The 19,738-nt window shown below is 39.9% G+C and overlaps 3 protein-coding genes across 3 annotated transcripts; all 3 read right to left on the minus strand.

Annotated features, from left to right (window-relative positions):
• Positions 1 to 260: 260 nt before the first annotated feature.
• Positions 261 to 3,813, minus strand: LOC137913785 (HIRA-interacting protein 3-like). The gene is given in 9 exon segments (XM_068757420.1): positions 261 to 525; positions 1,437 to 1,535; positions 1,721 to 1,868; positions 2,370 to 2,452; positions 2,571 to 2,613; positions 2,615 to 2,940; positions 3,129 to 3,276; positions 3,278 to 3,509; positions 3,743 to 3,813. Coding segments are annotated over 9 exon segments (1,332 nt in total). The 3' UTR covers positions 261 to 343.
• Positions 3,814 to 5,839: 2,026 nt separating this feature from the next.
• On the minus strand, positions 5,840 to 8,832 carry LOC137913787 (BTB/POZ domain-containing adapter for CUL3-mediated RhoA degradation protein 1-like). The gene is made up of 7 exons (XM_068757422.1): positions 8,751 to 8,832; positions 7,545 to 7,786; positions 7,174 to 7,343; positions 6,929 to 7,018; positions 6,664 to 6,716; positions 6,352 to 6,547; positions 5,840 to 6,088 (listed from the first exon to the last, which is right to left on the minus strand). Exons 2-7 carry the CDS (start codon positions 7,780 to 7,782, stop codon positions 5,840 to 5,842), a joined length of 996 nt encoding a protein of 331 aa, XP_068613523.1. The 5' UTR covers positions 7,783 to 7,786; positions 8,751 to 8,832.
• A 687-nt stretch (positions 8,833 to 9,519) lies between these two features.
• On the minus strand, positions 9,520 to 19,738 carry LOC137913786 (seizure protein 6 homolog). Its single transcript, XM_068757421.1, has 18 exons — positions 19,681 to 19,738; positions 19,382 to 19,510; positions 19,074 to 19,280; positions 17,547 to 17,680; positions 16,851 to 17,043; positions 16,308 to 16,493; positions 16,035 to 16,218; positions 15,255 to 15,418; positions 14,628 to 14,822; positions 13,791 to 13,929; positions 13,242 to 13,438; positions 12,945 to 13,139; positions 12,070 to 12,264; positions 11,772 to 11,963; positions 11,600 to 11,638; positions 11,144 to 11,261; positions 10,872 to 10,983; positions 9,520 to 10,780 (listed from the first exon to the last, which is right to left on the minus strand). The coding sequence occupies exons 1-18, from the start codon at positions 19,736 to 19,738 to the stop codon at positions 10,751 to 10,753; spliced, it is 2,667 nt and encodes an 888-aa protein (XP_068613522.1). The 3' UTR covers positions 9,520 to 10,750.

The raw sequence follows: 19,738 nt of genomic DNA on the forward strand, positions 1-19,738 counted from the left end.
TAAATAAAAATAAAAACAAAAACAAAAACAAAATGTTAACTCATGTCTGTGTAGGTTCTCAGTCATCCAGATCATGGTAAATCACAAAGAGCAAAAATCCAAGAATTAACTGGATGTTGATTCTTCTAACTCAGTCTTAATTATATAATCAAAACAAGAACACAAAAACTTTATTGGAAAAGGTATATAAATATGCAGATAAAAAATACATCTAACTTGTTACATTCTGCATGTCAACATCATTTAACCATTTTACGTCAAAAACGTTGGAAATATTTTTCTTTTTATCAAAGTGACATCCATATTCGTGCAGCCTATGAGCATTTGCAAAGCACTGTCCTGGTCATTCACTCTCTGTGTTATCACTAATGATCCCCTGAAGGTTGGCCCAATTCGCAGCTCTTCGGCGTCCTTTGGGTCCAGCGTTTTCTTCATTGCTATCAGAATCAGAGCTCAGAGTGCGAGCATATGAAGAGGAACGTGGCTCCGGTTGTTCCTGCCATGCCGCTCTGCGCCTGGGGCGACCTGAGAAAGGTGTGCACATGAAATAAACGGTATATGCTTTAATTTGATAAACAATACTCAATCACTTCATCCACTGCAAGGCTTGTTTCACATTAACAATATTTGCATGTTTTTCTACATACACAATGAAATCACCAAACCAAAATCATCAATTAAAACATGGATTGAGAAGTTTCCCGTTTACACTTGTTAGAACTGCATTATATTTTATTATTATTTGCATTATTTTTTATGCCAGTGTCCCATTTTCTGTGACTTTTTATCTGCGAAGGAGGCGTGTTCCAGGACCGACAGGTGATTGTTGTGCAGTTCAGATCAGCCCATCGATTGTTTCTTCTGATTAGTAGAGGTGGACCACAAACTCTGTTCCATTTAAGTCCCCTTGTTTGTTTAGTTATGGAGGCAAGAGTTTTTGTGTTTTGGTCTTCTTTATTTTTTGAGATCAGTTAATAGATTCTCAAAGTTTTGATAAATTCCCAGGGTTGTTTTGTTAATTATTTTGGCTTTCAGCCACCCTGAAGCAATTGCCATTTTCATTAGTCACTGTAAATACATTCACTGTCCATATTCTATATGTTTTTGACCTTGTGGCTATTTGTCCAGCCCATGTTGTGTCACAGAACTCACAGGTGGGGCACAGCACATTGAAGACCATTAATATATCTGAGGGAGAATTATAAAAATCTAAATAGTTTTAATCAATATTAAATTCCAGGTTTTTTTCTAAATTAAGATTACTTTCCTTGAGGGGAGTCAACTGCAAAATTGTTTTCTTCTTGTAACTTCCCCTCTTGGTCAGTGTGTAAGAAACTGTTACGGTACTTAAAAATATATCATGATTGTTTTATTCCTGAAAACTGAAAAGGCACAGCACTGTGAACAAATTCCCCAGGAAAGAGAAACACAGTTACCTTCCGTTTCGATGATGTTGCTGATATCAAGCTCAGCCACTTCCTGAGCTTTCTCTCTCTTCTTTCGGATTTTTTTGCATTTCTGAATAGAAAGATGACCTGCGAGAAAGTCGTAAAGTCGTTATCACTCCAGCCTACGGTTAATCAAACTGTGTCCCAGACAGAATTTGTATTCAGTAGCCGTCTATAATTTCCAAGGAATTTTGATAGAACCCAGAAGAAATGTAACGAGAGGGAACCTAAGCAATGCATGTTCTGTCAAGGGTTAAAATAGTGCAGCAAACCAGAGACACCCAGATCCTGAAGCTCCTTCTTTAGAACTGCCACCTTGGCATTAACAGTGTGACAGCCGTCCAGGAGCTTCTTGTAATTCCGCCGCACACCACAGATAGCAATATAGCGCTTGAGCCTCACAACCGCTTTGTCATCACCCTGCAAAAAAAAAAAAAAAAAAAAAAAAAAAAAGACATCCGTGAACCGACACGTTGAAAGTGACTTTCTACACCTGTACGCTCCAGTTACCCAATGTGGCGCGCGGCTTCCATCTCCTTTGTCGTTCCCGTACTTTTAATCTTGCTAGCGTGTCTCTTCACTCAAACGACATTTAGGTACAGATTTGATTTCTAACCGAGAGTGAAACGTGGTCACATTCCTCCATCTATTCATGAGTTATTTGAACAATGGCCAGAGAAGGCAGGACAATCAAAGTCAGTTAATATTTATTCATTAGTATAACGCATCTAATTATTAGACAGTTAATTAAATAAAACCTTGTTTATGGCCTAAAATATTGTGGGGGAAAAAACTCTCTAAATTCAAATCAGTTCATTTTGGAGTCCAAGAGTGAGTGTGCAATATATGAAGAAAGAATTTGACCGGATGGACAACGTGAAATCCTCTCTTTTCAGCACATGTACAGTTTCATGGACTCACCTTTCGACTTCTGGTACTCTCTTTTTTCGCAGATATTCTTTTGTTATCTTGTGTATTTTCTGCCTCAGTCTCCTTTTCATCATCTGAAAGGAAAGGGGTTTTCCCCACATTGAGATATCTTCTTCTGTATAAGCACATCATCATGAATGATTGACTTTGTATGGATACAGAAGTATAAATGTTGTATAATGTACACCCCACCTGTACCACTGGCATCTGTGGAACTGTTGCCACTAATGCAATTTATTTTCTGATGCTCTATCCACGCCAGTTTTCTTACCTTGATGTGAGCCGCTGCTTTTCGTCTCTCCTTTTTTAGCAGCGCTTGCTTTGCGATTCACCATTTCTTTAGGATCGTCATCACAGGTACTCTCTTCCCCATCTTTTTCTGAATCCATCAATTCCCCATCGGAAGGGTCTTCACTGCTGGACTGGCGTTTACCATTTCCACTCGTCTTCTGTGGCAATTTCTCAACCTCTCGCTCTTCATCTTCAGATCCTGAATGAGCAAATTTAGCTTGCTGCTCCTCTTCACTTTTCTCACCTCCGGTTTTACAGTCATCCTCCAAATCTGCCACACAAGCAATTCAACACGACTTCAAGCATCGACTACTGTGACTAATCTGCACAGTGATTGATAATAAAAGTTAAACTCTCGATGATGTAGAAGATTTCAAAGAGAGTAACTCAGAACATGTTAGATTAAAACTATGAGATTCCAAATGCAATGACAAAAAAAACAGTTTTTTTATTACCTACCTGACGATGAGTTTGACTGATGACGGGACTTCTTTGTTGTGGATTCATCCTCGTCTCCATTGACCACCTCGTCATTTTCTCTCTTCCTCTTCTTTAGGACTTTCTCGATCTCCAGTTCACTTTCGCCATCATCATTGTCCTCCTGGGGGGGGGGGATTAATGACGTATACAGGAAAATGAGTCATGAAAATGATGCCTTCATATATATCCAAAACAAAAATATACATGTATAAACGATGAGACAACTTCAGATACTGTACCTGCATTTTCATCAGTTCCTCTTGAACCACCCGCTTCATGAAATGTTTGGCGTCAGGACTTAATGACTGACGACACGCAAATGCCAGATATCGTCTTCTTAAAATTCCTCGGGTCAATGTGCTGCAATAAGAGATTAGACAGATAGATTACACCCAAAGTGTGTGACTGAGGGGATTATTTACAGTAAAGCACAATAATGTAATAATAACAACATAACGCCTGACTGAGAAATACACACGAAAGCTAACCAGACAACCCGCGCCCCCTGAAGCTAGAGAAACGATATGCACTAAATTCAGCTGGTTTGAGACGCTGAATGATTGGACAGCAGTAAATAAAAACATTAACGATACCTGAGATCTGGCTCAGCGCGGAGTTGATCGCGCACAAACCTACGGACGCGCTCCTTCTCTGACGCCATCATCTTAACTAGGTTATTTACCAATTTCTCGCGGGAGATTCGAGGTTACAGGAAGTGACACTTAATTAGACGCTACTTTCAAAATAAAACAAATTTTGATCGTCATAATTGCACAATAATGCTTATGCCAAACAGATGTATTCTCGAATATTTATATTCATGACGCTAACTCTTTAGCCCCATCCTACAAATTATTATTTATTTATTTTTTAACCTCCACAAATAGTATCACAAAGCGGATGTTCCCAGTCGGAGTGTTTTTGTGGACGGACCAGTCGGCCAACAACGAAATAATCGTAAATAGTATCACAGAGCGGAAATGCTTTCCTTCCTTTTGAACATATTGGCGATTACTCACTGTTAGATTTCATTCTATGTTGACCTCGGAAATGCTAATGTTTTGTATAAGATCTTTTCAGTGAGTTTGTACTTGTGAGTTTTTGTGGACGGACATTTCCAGTCGGGGTGTTTTTTGTGGACGGACCTTTCCGGTCGGAGTGTTTTTGTGGACGGACCAGTTTTGTACCAAATAATAAATATTAAATATATTTAATAATTTCCTTAAGATTTAGAGGCTGTAACAATGTGGCTATAATGACAATTATGATAACATTCAATAACATTACAGCGCTAAATAGCTAAAAGCTTGATGTGGGTTTATTCCATATATTTTGAATGCTGAAAAGGATCCAAACAGATAAAGAAGACATTTCTAGAACATGCACTTTGAGGGAAATATTTTGGCATGTACCAAGGAAAGATAATAACTTCTTTCTTACACTTGATTCTGTAACATGTACGTGTTTGAGTCTGTTTGTATATTACAGTATACTTCAGAACAGAAGAGAGAATAAGACTATGAGACTCTTGCTGTATTTCTCAAGTATTTTTATTCAGAACATTCCCATGACCACTATCGGACGGAAGATTTATTAGTGCATATTTTTAAGTATTTCACGGTCATTTTCTAAAGGCTTTGAGATACACATTGCTCTCATTCAGCGGGTCCATCCAGTGATCAGTGATTAGCTTTATGCAAGACACCGTTAAATACTAGAAAAACATTATATATCATCTCCTTGGATGGAATAAAAATACAACCCAGTATTAATTGTATTTATCATCACTGCATGGGGCAATTACATTTGGAAAAAAAATCTGTCTTATTCAAAAGGACATAACGTGAAAGTTTATGGCTCAGAATAAAATACAACATTAAAGAAATAGTTGCGTTTCTTCCTGAAATATGAAAGTTACATGCAATTTACTATTTAATCATCTATGGAAGCAAATTATTAATCTGATGGGTAGTACTAAGTGCATCGTATCGTTCCAAAAGAAAAGAATGAATGAATAATTAAAACTTGCTTGAGAATTAACACAGAGTGCATACATTAAATACGAAACAATAAATTAGGTTCATAAATTAATAAAAAAAAAACCATCTTGAAGCAACAGCAGCAATAATTTAAATAAAGAAAAAGGAGCTGCTCAAAAAAGTCATTTATAGACAGCCTCACAAACGGCTGATCAGTTTTATTCCAGTGTTAAAATGTCTCGGCTAAATCTGACCACATTCTGTTCATCGCTGTCTTAATAAATGCATCAGACCAATTTTAGATGTTTCACCACCTGATTGAACACTGAATAGCGTTTCCTACAAGTCAAACCCAAGAGGGTGCCAGTGCATATCATTAACTCACATTAAGAGCGGGCTGCTCGACGCGGGGGGGGGGGCTTGGTTTTCAAGCCCATTCCTCAACTTACAGGAGGTTCCTTTGACAACTATTCTTCATGACAGTTACTTTTACACATTTTTCACTCAAGTACACAACTTGTTTTCTTGTAAACAGAAGCATTTTTCATCTCAGGGCTCTTACTTCAGTTACAAATCAGACATCAACCTCTACGTTTCGGCAGTAACACACAACCAACGGCCAAGCTATTGCTCTGCTCGCGGACATCTCCTTCATGCCGCTAGCGTTCAGCAAGAAAATGAACACACACACTCAATCACGTCTTCACATTATTAGTCTTTATACACAGTTTGCTGGCCGTGCCCTCTTTCATCATGCATTATATGCCGTCTCACGTGGATCCGTCTTACTCGCCTTTCACCGCCCACAGCACCCTCTTCCTCGGAATGGCCGCCTCCGATTGATGACCCCGAGCCGCGAGAATCTAAAAGGTGTAACCCCCCCGGACCAGATCCTCTGCCGTTCTCATAAATGAGGATGTTCAAGGTTTCCTCAAATATCCGAGCTTCAGGAAATTCAACCTAAAAACACAGATTTTCCAAGTTTAACGGCTTTTGTTAAGAGACTGTAGCTTCATAGCTTGAGTGAACAGCAGCAGTGATGGCCAGCCAGCTTTGTTCATGCCTCAAATACATGTTTGTTAGCGATCTGTAGAGGAGCAGCTTTAGAGACGAGAGTTTTGTTACTTTGAATCAAGGAAGGTTGGCTCTTTCTCTCATTTCCATTATTTGCTAATGTAACCGACTGCTGTCCACCACGGTGCGCACCTTGTGTCTTTACTTACTTTGGTTTGCTTTCTCTCTGTGGCGTAGACGATGGAGGTGCAGCATACTTCAGCAATCTTGCGGCCTTCGCCATAGAAAGACCAGCAGCAGATTTCGTCCCCAAGCACGTCTTTGACAAACAGAACGCGGCCATTAAATCGTAGGACAAGTTTGTCAAACAGTTCAATGTTCTTCAGCAGGTTATCGTCAGAATTGCTGGAGGGAGGGAGAGAAAAAGAGTAAAGGATTATTAACAGGGTAATAAGTACCAAGTGCTCATTACATAATAATCATGAAAAACACTTTCAGAATGTTGTGTAGGACCATTTTACCTGGTGTAAGAATACTTGTTGTTTCCTCTGTTGTTCTGCAATTTCACTACTGGCTGAAGAGAAAAGAAAAAGGAATTAATAAAATAAAAAAAATGAAAAAAGTCTCTTTGAAACATAAAGGGGATAGAAGAAGAAAAAACACCCACATCTATTATTTTCTCCAGTACAGTCTAAATCTTAGTTGCTCATTGGAAACTTTAGACCAGATATTCAATTTCATTTCGGGTCCATTTGATTGAGGGAGAAAAGAAAAACATTTACGTACCTTTCTACACGAAGCAATCATCCTCTGTTCTTCTTTGGCTGAGGTGATCATGGGGATACGACACACAGTTTCAAAGATATCCTTTTGTTTCTGAGGGTAAACATCAAAATACAGCTGAATAAAATGAATAATGTTAAACTTCAGAAGTGATTCGTTTTTCTTAAGGTGAAATATTAACACTTTATTACCACATCTGCTATTGTAAGACGTTCAACTTTTGAGACACAAAATCTATAATCAATAACCTGCATGACACTGAGGCAGTGCTGGACGAGGCCCTGGACACGATAGTACTGGGCCTCCTTTAGAACTTCCTCCAGTTCTCTTTGGTCCTCTGGAAGCGGCACCGAGCCATCTCGCAGGAAGTTCAAAACAAGTCCAAAATGTCGGCCACACCTTTCCAGAACTACCCAACCTGTGTGGGCATGAAGATTTGTTTTGAGTAATTTACATTTTGCCTCTGTTAAATCAAGCAAGTGATCCATAGTATGCCAACCTAGAACCCAGTTCTAGTGACATATTCAGTCATTAATGACTTGGATTTGATTTGCTTGAAACTCATGGCATCAATGAAACCACATTACTAAACGCAATAAATCCAGACACATTCGCTCACCTTCCGAGTCAATTTGAACCTCTGTTCCCCCGTTGCATATGCTCCACAACAGACTGTCTTCCTTGCTCAATGTCTGGACAGTGGTGTAATGCAGAAAGCCACCCACATTCAATTTGACATACTTGCTACCCAGCAGACCCCGATTTCTTAGGTCGTCTGTGTTGTGAAAGACAGGCTGGGAAACGGCGGATTGGGCAGAGTCAGCAGCATCACCGCCAACTGAAGCCTCAGCAGACATGGGGCTGAGGAGTATCAGAAGAACAACAGTACTTAGTTATACTGCAGAGAAATACTATAACAACAAGATTAATACTCACTATTTCAGATGTTACTTAATTGACAACAGTGATTTTGTATAATTTACCACTACTGACACATGAATAAATCTAAAGTACTCTTATTTTTATAATACAAAATGAGGACATGTCATTTGCATTTAAGGTGGATAACATCAAACGTCGTGCCGCATTCAACATAAAAGCCTTACATTGCTCGAAAGAGGCTGAGCGAGTAATTACAATAAGACATGCATGTAATCCTGAGATGCAGTTCATATGGGGGGTGGGGGTGTTCCGACATGCATACAGGTATATTTATTAATATTCATGCCAAACATATCCAATTCCAGGTTGTTGGAGGCCTTACAATCATGAAACAGCTGAATCAACGACACAATAATGGTCACAACAACGCTGGAAGAACGTATTAGCAGACAAAACCCTCTCCTTTGTTTTAATCAAAACTATTATTTATTTTTTAGCGACGACAGAAGGAGTACAGAAACACACAACATGTTTCACTCTTAATCGTCAGCAGTGTGAGGAAACCCATTTAAAGCAACTTCCGGATTTATTTAATGACCAAAAAATGTCTTTGATTAAAAAAAGAACAGTATTCAACACCCATTGTGTCTCTATACTTAGTCGATGGAGGATATTAATTCAGTGTAATCTGTTACATTGTAGCATCTGTCCCACATTCATAGTTCTGCCATTTAGAGATGAACTAATCTATTATCTGAATTAGCTGTTAATCTTGGGATTATCAGCATAATATAACATCTAAGCAAGCTAAAATTTAATTAGTATAGTTATAAATCAAGAGTACTGCATGGGAGCTATTTAGCTGTTGTGACGATTTATGCTTATGCTTATAAGGGTAATAAAATCAAAACAATCCCGTCACAATACGAGAAATTGCACTTACCAGACTTAACATCCAATGGAGCGTTAAGAGTTAAACTAGTTACTCCAAGTCACCAAAATATTTAAGCGTTCAGCAATCGGTAACCTGCAAGACAGCTAGTATGACCAGCCAAAGCCACAGAAATAAATCTACAACCGAGCTAAGGTTAACGTTCTACTAGTTCTAATAAGCGTAAACAGCCCGGCTAAATTAGCGAGGCTAACGACAGCTACGCATTTAAAACAGTTTATTTTAGCTAGTAATTACTCCTCTCTTTTTTTTTTTCGCTTCTTGTTTAAAAAAATCGGACACTATCCACGACAACGAGAAATGCTAAATAATATACAAACACTTCCATTGCTGGACAAAGGATGATTCACCGCTGCTAACACTAGAAGCTAAAATAGGTCACTCGGAAACGCAAATATAATATACACGCTTCCGCTATATTCTTCTTCTACGATCAATTTTTCGTAAGCATCAATTTGTGCCGTATATTATACTGCCACCCTCTGGAAATGAAACGTTACTAAATAATATTAAATAGTACATAATAAAGTCTACATTGTAGACTCTACAATGTCATATATACGCCATATGAAACCCAAATAATTATGCATACTCAAATTATTAATGGTAGCTTATTCTTTATATTACTTAATACACAAACATATGCTGTACCTATTACTGTGCTTTATTATGTATGTACTGTATAAATATTTGTACATAAAAATTAAATCTATGTGCGGACTCTTCAGTTTGAAAAAACAAAACACATTATTACGAGTTTAACACCATTCAACAGATAATTTATTTCCAATTCAGCAAATAATTTACTGCCTTCAAAACTGTGTATTCACATATGAAGCAAAGGAATGCTACTGATGATAAGAATTAAGTCTACAAAGCAAGCCTCCAAGATCCTCTGTCTTGCACTGGTGAATGAGACTACATTCACTGTTTAAAAAAACTGTTGTAAGTAATGCATCACAGCAAGCAGCCACGTTTGTAATTTTTCATCAACATAGTGCATACAACATCAAATCTGATAACAATGATAACTGTCAATAACTATAATGATAATGAAAGATTGAGCAGAAGCAATATAATTTACAATCAGTGCATGCTCTAAGCATAATGACATTCATATCTTCTCCTTTTCTTATATGTCATGTGACGCTGAGTGACAATGCAATCCAGAAACAGCAAATAAAATGAACACTGTCTTTGTAAACAGCAATAACAGATAATACACTTAAGGACATTAAAGTATTTAACGTTACATTTTGGCACTGAATTTTCATTACACACATAATGAAAATATATAACCTCCTGCCACCTTGTATATGTGTATACATGAGGTTTATGTATATACATGAATATATATATAACCTCAATCAATTTTAAGTCAAATATTTACATTCAATTTGTGTATGTGTGATTATGTGTGTTTTGCGTGCATGTACGTGAGTGCGTGTTACACAGCGACAAAGACAAAGTCAAGTAGAGAGAAAATGACTGTTGATTTAAATCTTTTCTCATGACAGAAGTTCATTTTTACTTCCTTTTCACTGTTTCACGTTGTAAATGAAACTTGTATGACATACAGAATAAAGAAAAACATTCAATGTGTACTCTATATTCATGAATGTCGCTTTTGACAGGTAAAAAATAAAGTATTGCCAACTTGTGGAATGAATTGGTCTCATAATACTTTAGTTTTATAAATAAACCCATTTCCTTTCACCCTTTTAGGTTCTTATTCCTCCCACAAGGGTATTACTTAGTTGATGTTACTTTGTCATCCTTCTTAAGGCACCAGTCCTAATAATGCAGATAGTAGGACTCATGTTTGGCACATAACCATCTCAATGCAACATATCAAAATAAAGCACTTCCACCAGATCTACAGGGATGGTAAGATCATTTAAAAATGAATGATAAGGGGATGAGGCCTTATTTGTTCTCCAAAAAAAAATCAAATTATTCTGTAGTTTTTCATTTTCACCCGGGCTTCTCCTTTAAATGGATACTTCATACTCCCGTGTATCCTGCGGCAGAAGTAAGAATTCAGCCAGTAAAAAGTCAGCTAACACTCAAAAATGACATAAAAACATGACGTGGTCTCAACTTTATACTTACCCCTGCCTCATAAAGAGGGTTGTTGAAATCGGACTCAACTGTAATGGGACTGTAGGAGTGTGTGTGAGAAAGAGACTTCCAGAAGAGCGGTTTCCAATCTATTCTGCAGATGCTGTGATGGAGAAAATAAAAATGCATGGAATCTTAGGAATTTAGGGCGCATTATACATAATTGTAAAGGAAAGAAAAGTAAAAAAAAATAGTATTGTAGCTGCAGTGAAGGGTGAGCGTGTGTGTGTGTGGGGGGGGATTGAATGACCCAGGGTACTCACTTTGTATAGTACATATAAATTCCTCCAATCAGGAGGATGACCAGGATGATTGGCAGAATTATAGCCAAAGCAATGTTTTCACTCAGGATCTGATGGGAAGGCTCGAATGACTGGGACACTGAAGTAGTCAAAAGGTTAAAAATCACAAACATAAGTTTTCCATCAACTGTGATATTTTTTTGACTGGCTTTAAAATATGAAAAAGAACCAAAACAGACTGAGAAATCTAGATATTTTTGTACTATTGTCTGCTGTATTTATTAGGAAAATACTTTTCAAATAATAGTGTTTAAAGAAAACCCACAAGCGTCCTTCTGTAGCTTTAGTGTTGTTCATTATACAACTAGTAGATGGCGCTAAAGAAATAAATCAGATCCTCCATGTAGCGGACTTCAATATGAAGAACCTATTTTGCCTCCTCATTCAACACAAACAAGAGAAGGGAAAACAAATCACCTTCCAATTTATGATCGTCCAGAAGCTCCTCATATACCGCTGTGTGAAATGTAGATAAGGAAGACAGAAATAAAAAAATAACTGGGAACACACATATATATATAATATATAATAATACACATGGCCTTGAGTATATAGTCTGCAAGGATGTTTAGACAAAGGAAATCATTACCTTTGCAAAAAGGTGGTGGGCTGTTCCACTGAGAAGGATGGCCAGGAACGCAGCTGATTATGACCTCACCGATAAGTTCGTAGCCTTCATAACAGAAGAAACGGAGGGTTTCTCCTGCCTGGTAGCTGTGCTTATACAAGGTTTGGTAACCGTTATCAGGGACACCGGGGTTTGGACACGGGTCATATTTCACTGTCCAGAGGAAACAAAAGCATAAAGGGCTACGGCTCATTTCTAAACTTGGAGCAAATTTATCTGAAAATAGAAAAATGTGGAAGGGAACAGGAAAGGGACTTACAGACACACTTTGGGCTGCGGTCACTCCATTTCGGGGTACCGGTGTCTCGTCCATGGCAGGAAATTTGGCTTGGACCCTCCAGCTGGTAACCCTGATTGCAAGAGAATCTGACAACTGTTCCAACTGCAAAACCGGCTTCAGGACGCACTGAGCGTGCTCCATTCACCACCTCTCCTGGATCGGGGCACTGCTGGACTGTTGGGACCAAAATTGGACAAGTAAGACAGCATCTAACTGGCTCCTGCATTGGACATAATTACAACTAGTTCAATACAAAAAAAAAAAAAAAATACAGATCAATAGCAAAACTGATGGAGAAAGGAATATAATTAATAACTGAGAGAGAAAAAAATGTTGAACAATGCTGTAATAGAGAGGCGTTAGGAAGCAAGAGAGGGAGCTAGTTTAGCTTTGTCCAAAATGATAAAATTCCTCCTAGCAAACATAAAGCTTCGCCTTATGACACATCTTATTTATTCTTGCAAAAAGAAATTGGATTAAACAAATGGAATCGTAATATGGTTAGTATGTGAGATCTGGAGGCGCCTGCAGGGTGATTTTGTATTCTCTGGACTGAGCCAGGCTGGTTGTCATATTGATTCTATCTACTGGTATTCTGTCTGCTGAGCTGTGCTACTGCCTCCTGCCATTTCCCGAATTATCACACTATTTCTTTGAAAGTGGCCTCACGGAAAGAAGAAAAAGACTAATTCAATGCTAAAGATGTGACTGAAACCTAAAATGAACCTGAATCCTAGAATTAACAACACACAGCAAGACATCTTCCTTATTTAGCCATGCATTCAACAGTTAAATTTATTCATAAGGCTGCTTTAAATGTTTCAGTTCAGACATAGATCCGCTAGTTATCTCACCTTTCACACACGAAGGTGGGCTGCTGCTCCAGGAGAGGTCCCACTGGCACGTGACGATGTCGGAGCCGCTGATGTCATATCCCGGTTGGCACTGATAGGTCAGGACACTGCCTCTCACAGGGGAGGAATGGGACGAGCTGATCCAGCCAAAATCAATTTGAGGGAGGGTAGGGCAGGTGTCATTCGGCTCCACTTCTGCACGACACAGAAAGAGAGCGACGGAGGATGACAGTGGTGCGGACAATCTCTTTCTCAGTCATGGCGGAACTCGCGAATGAACTTAAAGAGCGTACTTACCGCGATAATGAATGAGGAAGCCCTGACTAAGGATGAAACTGGAATCCTCTTGATCACTCTGAAACTGAATGGTGACCTCTGACCCCCCAGAGACAGCTTGGAAACGCTCTCTGGACCCCAGGTATTGTCCGATCACATTGGACATGAGATCACGTCCATCAAAAATGGTCAGCACATCATTGTGGCGAATATTTAAACTTTGGGAAAGAAAGACAGTGATGAAAATGAGAGAGGAGGTTTTTAAAACACGGCTTACTTTATTACTTGACACTGAGCAAATTCTTTCTTTTATAATTTAAATTTTTACTTAGATTTCCCCATTAGCACGCCGATCCAATTAACGTTTCGTTAATTACTGCAAAAATATTTCTACTCCTGCAAAATCACTTCCTCAGACATATTCTTAGGATGTTGCAGATTTTGTTAGTATGAGATTTTCCCTCACAATAATGTTACCACGGCACATACAAATACAAGTTTACATATTTGTATTGCATACTTGCATACACACACACAAGATAAAGAAAATGGAGGCAGCATAAAACCTACATCTGGATATCCAGTTCGATGCGTTTCTCCTCATTTCCATGGAGCTGCCAAACACAGTCCAGGCCCTTGGAGTAGCTCTGCGGCCAATCAGGAGACAGGATGGTACCCGAGGGCTCAGTTAAATCTCCCCCACAGAGAGCTTGCAAAGCAGAGGAGAGGAGAAAAGCTTAGATAGAGATAAAAGTGACGAAAAAAAATAATCTGGGGGGAAAACTAACTCTTGAAATGGGGAGAGACATGAACTACAGTGATAAAAAGTATCAGAGGGCCCTGAATATTAAATGACGTCATGAGGAGCATCTTAAGAAAAAGTTTCACTAGTAAAATATCTGTGCTGTCTCAATAATCAAAAGAAACTCAACACAGTGCATCAGCAGGGCCATGCACGCTGCAGCCATGACGCCCAAATCTAGCATTCTATTTCTTTCCAAATCAACAGCTTTGCCTGTGAGAACACATTTAATTAGATTTAGTTAGAGGTATACGACTCCACATGCTGGCTCCAGCGAAAAGAACCTCGCGCTAAAACAAAGGCATGAAACCAGGAGTGTTAACAGGAATGCAAAGTGGAAAGAGCGATGGCAGTTGCTTCTTGAAGAATATTTTAACCACAGCATTTGTCAAATATCTTTCACTGGCAGTACGAAGAGAAAAACATTAGCGGAGTTACATCACCGGGATGCAACTCAATTTGGGAAATATGTGCAGACACAAGCCCTCTGAACCAGTTCTGGGAGATTAGTGGAAGGTTTAGCTTCAGTTCAGTCATGAAAAGGAAAACCAGCTGCTGGCGTCAGGGCTGACATTTTACCGGATATGCTCATCCTCCAAATTTACCTTTGCACATCGGCTCACTGTCATTCCAGTGGGGGTTGCTGGGGTCGACACACTCAATGGTCCCCGACCCTTGTTCCATGACAAAGCCTGGAGAGCAGGCGAAGGTAACAGTGGTGCCCAGCTGATATGTGATGTCACTGCTGCTGAAATTCCCATGGGGGGTGTAGGGCTCCCAGCAGTGTTCATCATCAAAAGCTAAAAAAACAGTTCAACAAAAAAAAGACATCAGATAAGCGTGTGCGCTTGTGTTCAAGCAGTTGGTGTCTCCACAGCCTAAAACAAATCCCACTGAAGCGTGGGCAGACAGCGACTTATTAAGGCACCCTTAAAAAAAGAAACAAGGAATCCTCATAGAAACGGAATAATACGAAACATATATAATTTATATATCACTTTTCAAAATAAAGGGTTGACCTTGGAATTTTTTTTGGAGATTACAATAATCTGTTATTCCCCTCGTTTTAAAAAGAAATCTGTTGGCAATGAATAATTTCAAAACAGATTTCAGGTAAAATGCATTTTACACAGTGCTGAGGTTAGTAAAAGTGGCTCTGCCTGTGTTGCTGTGGCGGAAAACAACAAAAAGGAAACACGCTGGATCGGAGCATCTGGAGTCGCTCCACTCACCCTCGTATCGCAGAGCCAGGAGCAGAGGGATAGAGGACGAATCGGCTGTGAGCTCCAGGTGGAGCGTGGAGCTCTCGCTCAGCAACCCACGTTCTGGGACATCATCCATGTCTGAGTCAAAAAGCGGTGGTGTCAGGGAACTGTTCCCGCTGCGCACAATTAACCTGGAAGGAACGACACACAAAGAGGCGCGAGGCAAGAGGGAGACCTCAGGATGAGCATCCGGATAAAGGATACGAGTATTGTGTTGAAGTTAATCAATAGCAACAGTAGACCTAAACCGGAGACAGTGATGAGCTATAAGAGAAAAGGATAAAATATTCTTTATTCATAAATTCTTTATTAAAGAGTCATTCATAATTACGTGTGAATTAAAAACCACTTCAGTCATGAGTTGGTTCTTATTATTATGACCCAGCTACGTGTGACTCGTTATTATTTATTACCTTTTTTTTGCTTCAAACTAAGCAGCTGCTAGTCATAAGTAGGCGAGAGGGACCACAGTCTCAGTGAGATGTAATTATTTACTTGAGGAGGCCCCCCAAAAACCTTCACACATTAAAATAAAGGTAAAAAATGAAGGTAAATAAGACAGGACAGGAAAACGCTGTTCTGATCTGAATAGTATCTGTCAGAAGATGACAAATGATCACAAAAAAAAACAGGAAAATAAGTGATACGGTGCATCATCCCATAATGTTTGGAAACAGTGGGGGGCAATCTGTCAGCCGTAAAGCCAGTTGCATTCAACGACGCAGAAACTAATGAAAACAAGCTTACTTATCATCATCTTCGTCCAGCGCAATCCTCTCAAAGTGTAGGTGGAGCCTGTGTCCCTCTTTGGCTTCTATTAGCCAATGGCAGCTGAGATTATTTCCATTGCTGTGGTTGCTGATAGATGAAGGGGGCGGAGACAGGATCCGGCCCACGGTTGCGTTACGAATCCATCCGCCGCAGGACACAGCTAAAATAAATGTCCCACATATTATTTACAAAACAACAGCTGGCGTGGCAACGGTCAGGTTTCATTCAACTCTGGATCCGTTTACTGACCGACGCACTGCGGCTCAGGGGTGCTCCAGCGTGGCCGAGTCGTGTTGACACAAGTGGCCACCTCGTGGCCGCGGACCTGGAAGCCTGGATCACAGTGGAAGTGAGCCTGACCTCCGGGATGGATGTCCGTCACGGTCACGCCACCGCCCTCAGGGGACAGAGGGAACGGACAGGACAGCAGGAATGCTGTTGGTGTTGATGGAACAGGAGGGGAATTTAAAACAGTAAATAATAATGCATTCTACTCTCTGTGAATGTCTTAACATGTTGGTCATCACCGCGACCCTTCAACCTCGACCTCCCACACATTTCTGCTCACATGAAGGTCAGCGCTGCTTCTGTTAGCAGTGAGGAATGTGCTGCCCAGAATTTGTCCACGCTTTTAATTTCTAAATCCAAGTGTGTTAAAATGGATTAAGTCTTCACTTCAACTTACAAATCACCTTCTTCACTTAATACTCAAAACATAAATCACTCTAGTTCCTTACTGAGACAATAAATCGCAAGCCCCAGAGGGATGCGCTGTCATTTCTCAGGGGTTACCTTGATAATGGAGGCTGAAGACGCCGTGGTTGGTCTGTTGGAGGCTGCGGTAGTGTATGTGCACCTGATTGGTTGTGCTGCGAATCACCTGACCCTCCCTCATCAAGGTCTCATTGGCTAAGAGCTCTGGGCGCACACCTCCATACCCCATGATTGTCAGGGACTCTTTCTTCGACAGGTTCACCTTCCTCACCTGGAGGGCAAAAGAGGAAATGATGACGTTAGTCGCCATCTTTTAAGAAATAAACTCACTGCACAAAAGAAACAAGGTAGGTTGAGGGCGTAATCTGAATTTAATCACTTCAAATGAAACTAGCATTAAGGTTTCCTTTCGAGCCTTATTGGATAAACGTTAACGTGTGGCTGCTTGACATGCAGCTGCTACATTATCAGATTGACCTCCCGTGTAATTACTCCTGACATATACTAATGAATAGAAGTAGATCTGTTTCAAAGCATACCACAACAACCTTGCCGACCGAAACTGTGACCCACTGGCATGAGCACAGTTTCAATATTTGTATTTAATTTGACAAATATCAGAAATCAAACAAAACCGAAGATCAAATTAGGTTTCTATGTAATAAGCAAATGGTTTTTCAACACCAAAAACAGCACATAAGAAACACATCAAAGACGATATAGTACAAAAACACAATTTACAAAGACCTTCTGTGTTCACGGGAGATAATGTACCTGAATCTCCACGCCGTAGCCTGCGTACACGGTAATGCTGTAGGTGCATTCCAGGGGGGGAAATGATGATGTTGATGAAGGATCTGGTGACTCAACAACATCCTCCCTTGCTGACAAAGTGGCATTGCATTGCACTGTGAAAACATGGCGAGAGCAGTAGGAGAATAAGGAAACACGTGTGTCCAGATGTACGTTGAATACTTTTCCAAATCATTTCATACGGTAAATATTTGTTCTTCGTTGTAACAGCATGACTCATAGTTTATTTTGCTCAATGGTAGAAGAAGACAATCGCTTCTTGTAATGATAAATTAGTTTTCTTTCTCCTCAGTATGACAAAAAAACAATATGACAATATCAACCTGTGTGCTCTGTGTATCTGTGTAAACAACAAACCCAAATACAGCAAAACAAAAAGAAAAACTGGTCCTGTGCTGTTAATCTATTTAAAGTAGGACAGCTGTGAAAGATGCAAATCTTCGTCTTGACACCAAAATAGCTGTTCACAGCTGGATAGGCAGCAACACCCTCGAGCATGCAAATGTGTTTAGAACTGTCTTCTGACACAGCGACTCTTCTGTGGAAAGTATGAGGTGAAAATTGTGTGTAACTAGTATTACCACACCGTTGTGTAATTAGCCTACAAAGGTTTCAGTACTCTGAAACAACTTGGAAGACATTTTTGGTCAGATGTGCTCCAGCTTGGTTTTAGTTTATGTCTTTCTGGTTATTATCTCTTTCTCTTTTCAATGCCAGCTATTTTATTACCATTACCATAATCCCGGTCAAAGATGTTTGCCCAGGATTATGTGGCAAACACATTACTGATCTGGCAGTAGTTCTCGCACAGTAGTTCAGGCCGGGAAACCAATCTTCGCTGCATAAATAAAGGATGGATCCTGAAATATGGAAATATGAGAGGCACATTATTCTTGTACAAGTAGACCCTGAAGCAAATGGAACATTTCTGTGCTTATCTCGTGTTGTAGCCAAACATCTACGGTCCCAAGAGAGAGTTAAAAACTCAAAAAATCAATACTAGATATACGGTAGACGTTACACAATGTAAATGTGTATCATTAGCAGATAAATACCGGTAGCTGTGGTTTCAGAGCAGGCATTTCTGTTTGGACTATAGCTGATTTAAAAATATTAATCACTCAATAAAGGCTGGCAATTTTCTATAAATTATATAAAGTACATGTACAGCATTTTCTTATTAATGAACAAAAGTTTTAAAGCAACCACTTGATGTTTTATTTATTTATTAATATTTCAGGATTATATGCTTATGCTATTTTGCCTATCAAGATTACCTTGCTGCTGTGTCTTCATAGAGACCCATAAATGACAAATGAACAAAATCACCATGACAACCACAGTCATTCTCTGGGGATTTGCCATCACAGCTGCACCTCTGATGCCATGGATGAAAATTTAAATTGTTTGTTCAAGCATTTTTAATGTTCCTTACAGAGCAACCGTTTCTCAGCATGAAACCAGGCGATGACACGCATGCAGACGTACCTGGCATGTGCATCGTTGTTATTGTTGTTGTGGTAATCAGAGTGGTGGTTGTCTCCTCCTCTACGGGCAGCGAGGACATGACATTTCTTGAAGCGGGCACCGAAGAGGAGCTTGAAGCTGTGGTGAGCAGCCCTGGTGAGATGGCTGCCGCTGTTAACTCAGTCTGCCTATGCGCAGGTACAGCTTGCGTTGGGTCGGTGGTGGTCCCTGCATAGTTCAAAGGTTCAACACAATGGATGTCATTTCCAGCAAGCAGTCATCCACGTTCCACTGTAGGCGTATGAACTAAGCCGTAAACATCTGAGAACCTGTGCCTGCAGAAGCCTCGCCTAAATACTCCTTACTCGGTAGGGCAGCGTGGATCAGGCCGCCCAGCGGGTACGACTCTGGGGTTGATGTCGGTGGCGTATCAGGCTCAGGCGTCATAAAGCTCATACCTGAAACAGCCGGGACTATTAGCATTTAGTTGCTTGAAAAAGAAAAGACAAAATTACGCCCAGTTCGTAGGGGATTACAATGAAACTGGACAGAAATACGTTCACTATAGATCTGAGAAAAACAAAAACAATATGCGTGAGGTCATGCTTGTGGTGGGACACACACTTACCTGAAACTAGGTGGAGCATGGCGACAGACAGCGCCACAGCAAGGCGTGTGGACCCCAT

Source organism: Brachionichthys hirsutus, unplaced genomic scaffold (assembly GCF_040956055.1).
Source record: "Brachionichthys hirsutus isolate HB-005 unplaced genomic scaffold, CSIRO-AGI_Bhir_v1 contig_853, whole genome shotgun sequence".
Lineage (NCBI taxonomy): Eukaryota > Metazoa > Chordata > Actinopteri > Lophiiformes > Brachionichthyidae > Brachionichthys > Brachionichthys hirsutus.

Bases quoted from the DNA above. Each gene is read 5' to 3' on its own strand.
- LOC137913787 (XM_068757422.1), bottom strand. From the start codon at position 7,782: ATGTCTGCTGAGGCTTCAGTTGGCGGTGATGCTGCTGACTCTGCCCAA. The intron at 7,019-7,173 runs GTTATTGATTAT...GTTTACCCTCAG, and splicing joins ACTGCCTCAGTGTCATGCAG to AAACAAAAGGATATCTTTGA. The intron at 6,548-6,663 runs GTAAAATGGTCC...CCCTCCCTCCAG, and splicing joins AACAAGTATTCTTACACCAG to CAATTCTGACGATAACCTGC.
- LOC137913786 (XM_068757421.1), bottom strand. From the start codon at position 19,738: ATGGGGTCCACACGCCTTGCTGTGGCGCTGTCTGTCGCCATGCTCCAC. The intron at 17,044-17,546 runs GTACATTATCTC...TTTGCCCTCCAG, and splicing joins GCTACGGCGTGGAGATTCAG to GTGAGGAAGGTGAACCTGTC. The intron at 13,930-14,627 runs GTAAATTTGGAG...CTGCTTTGCAAG, and splicing joins CAGTGAGCCGATGTGCAAAG to CTCTCTGTGGGGGAGATTTA.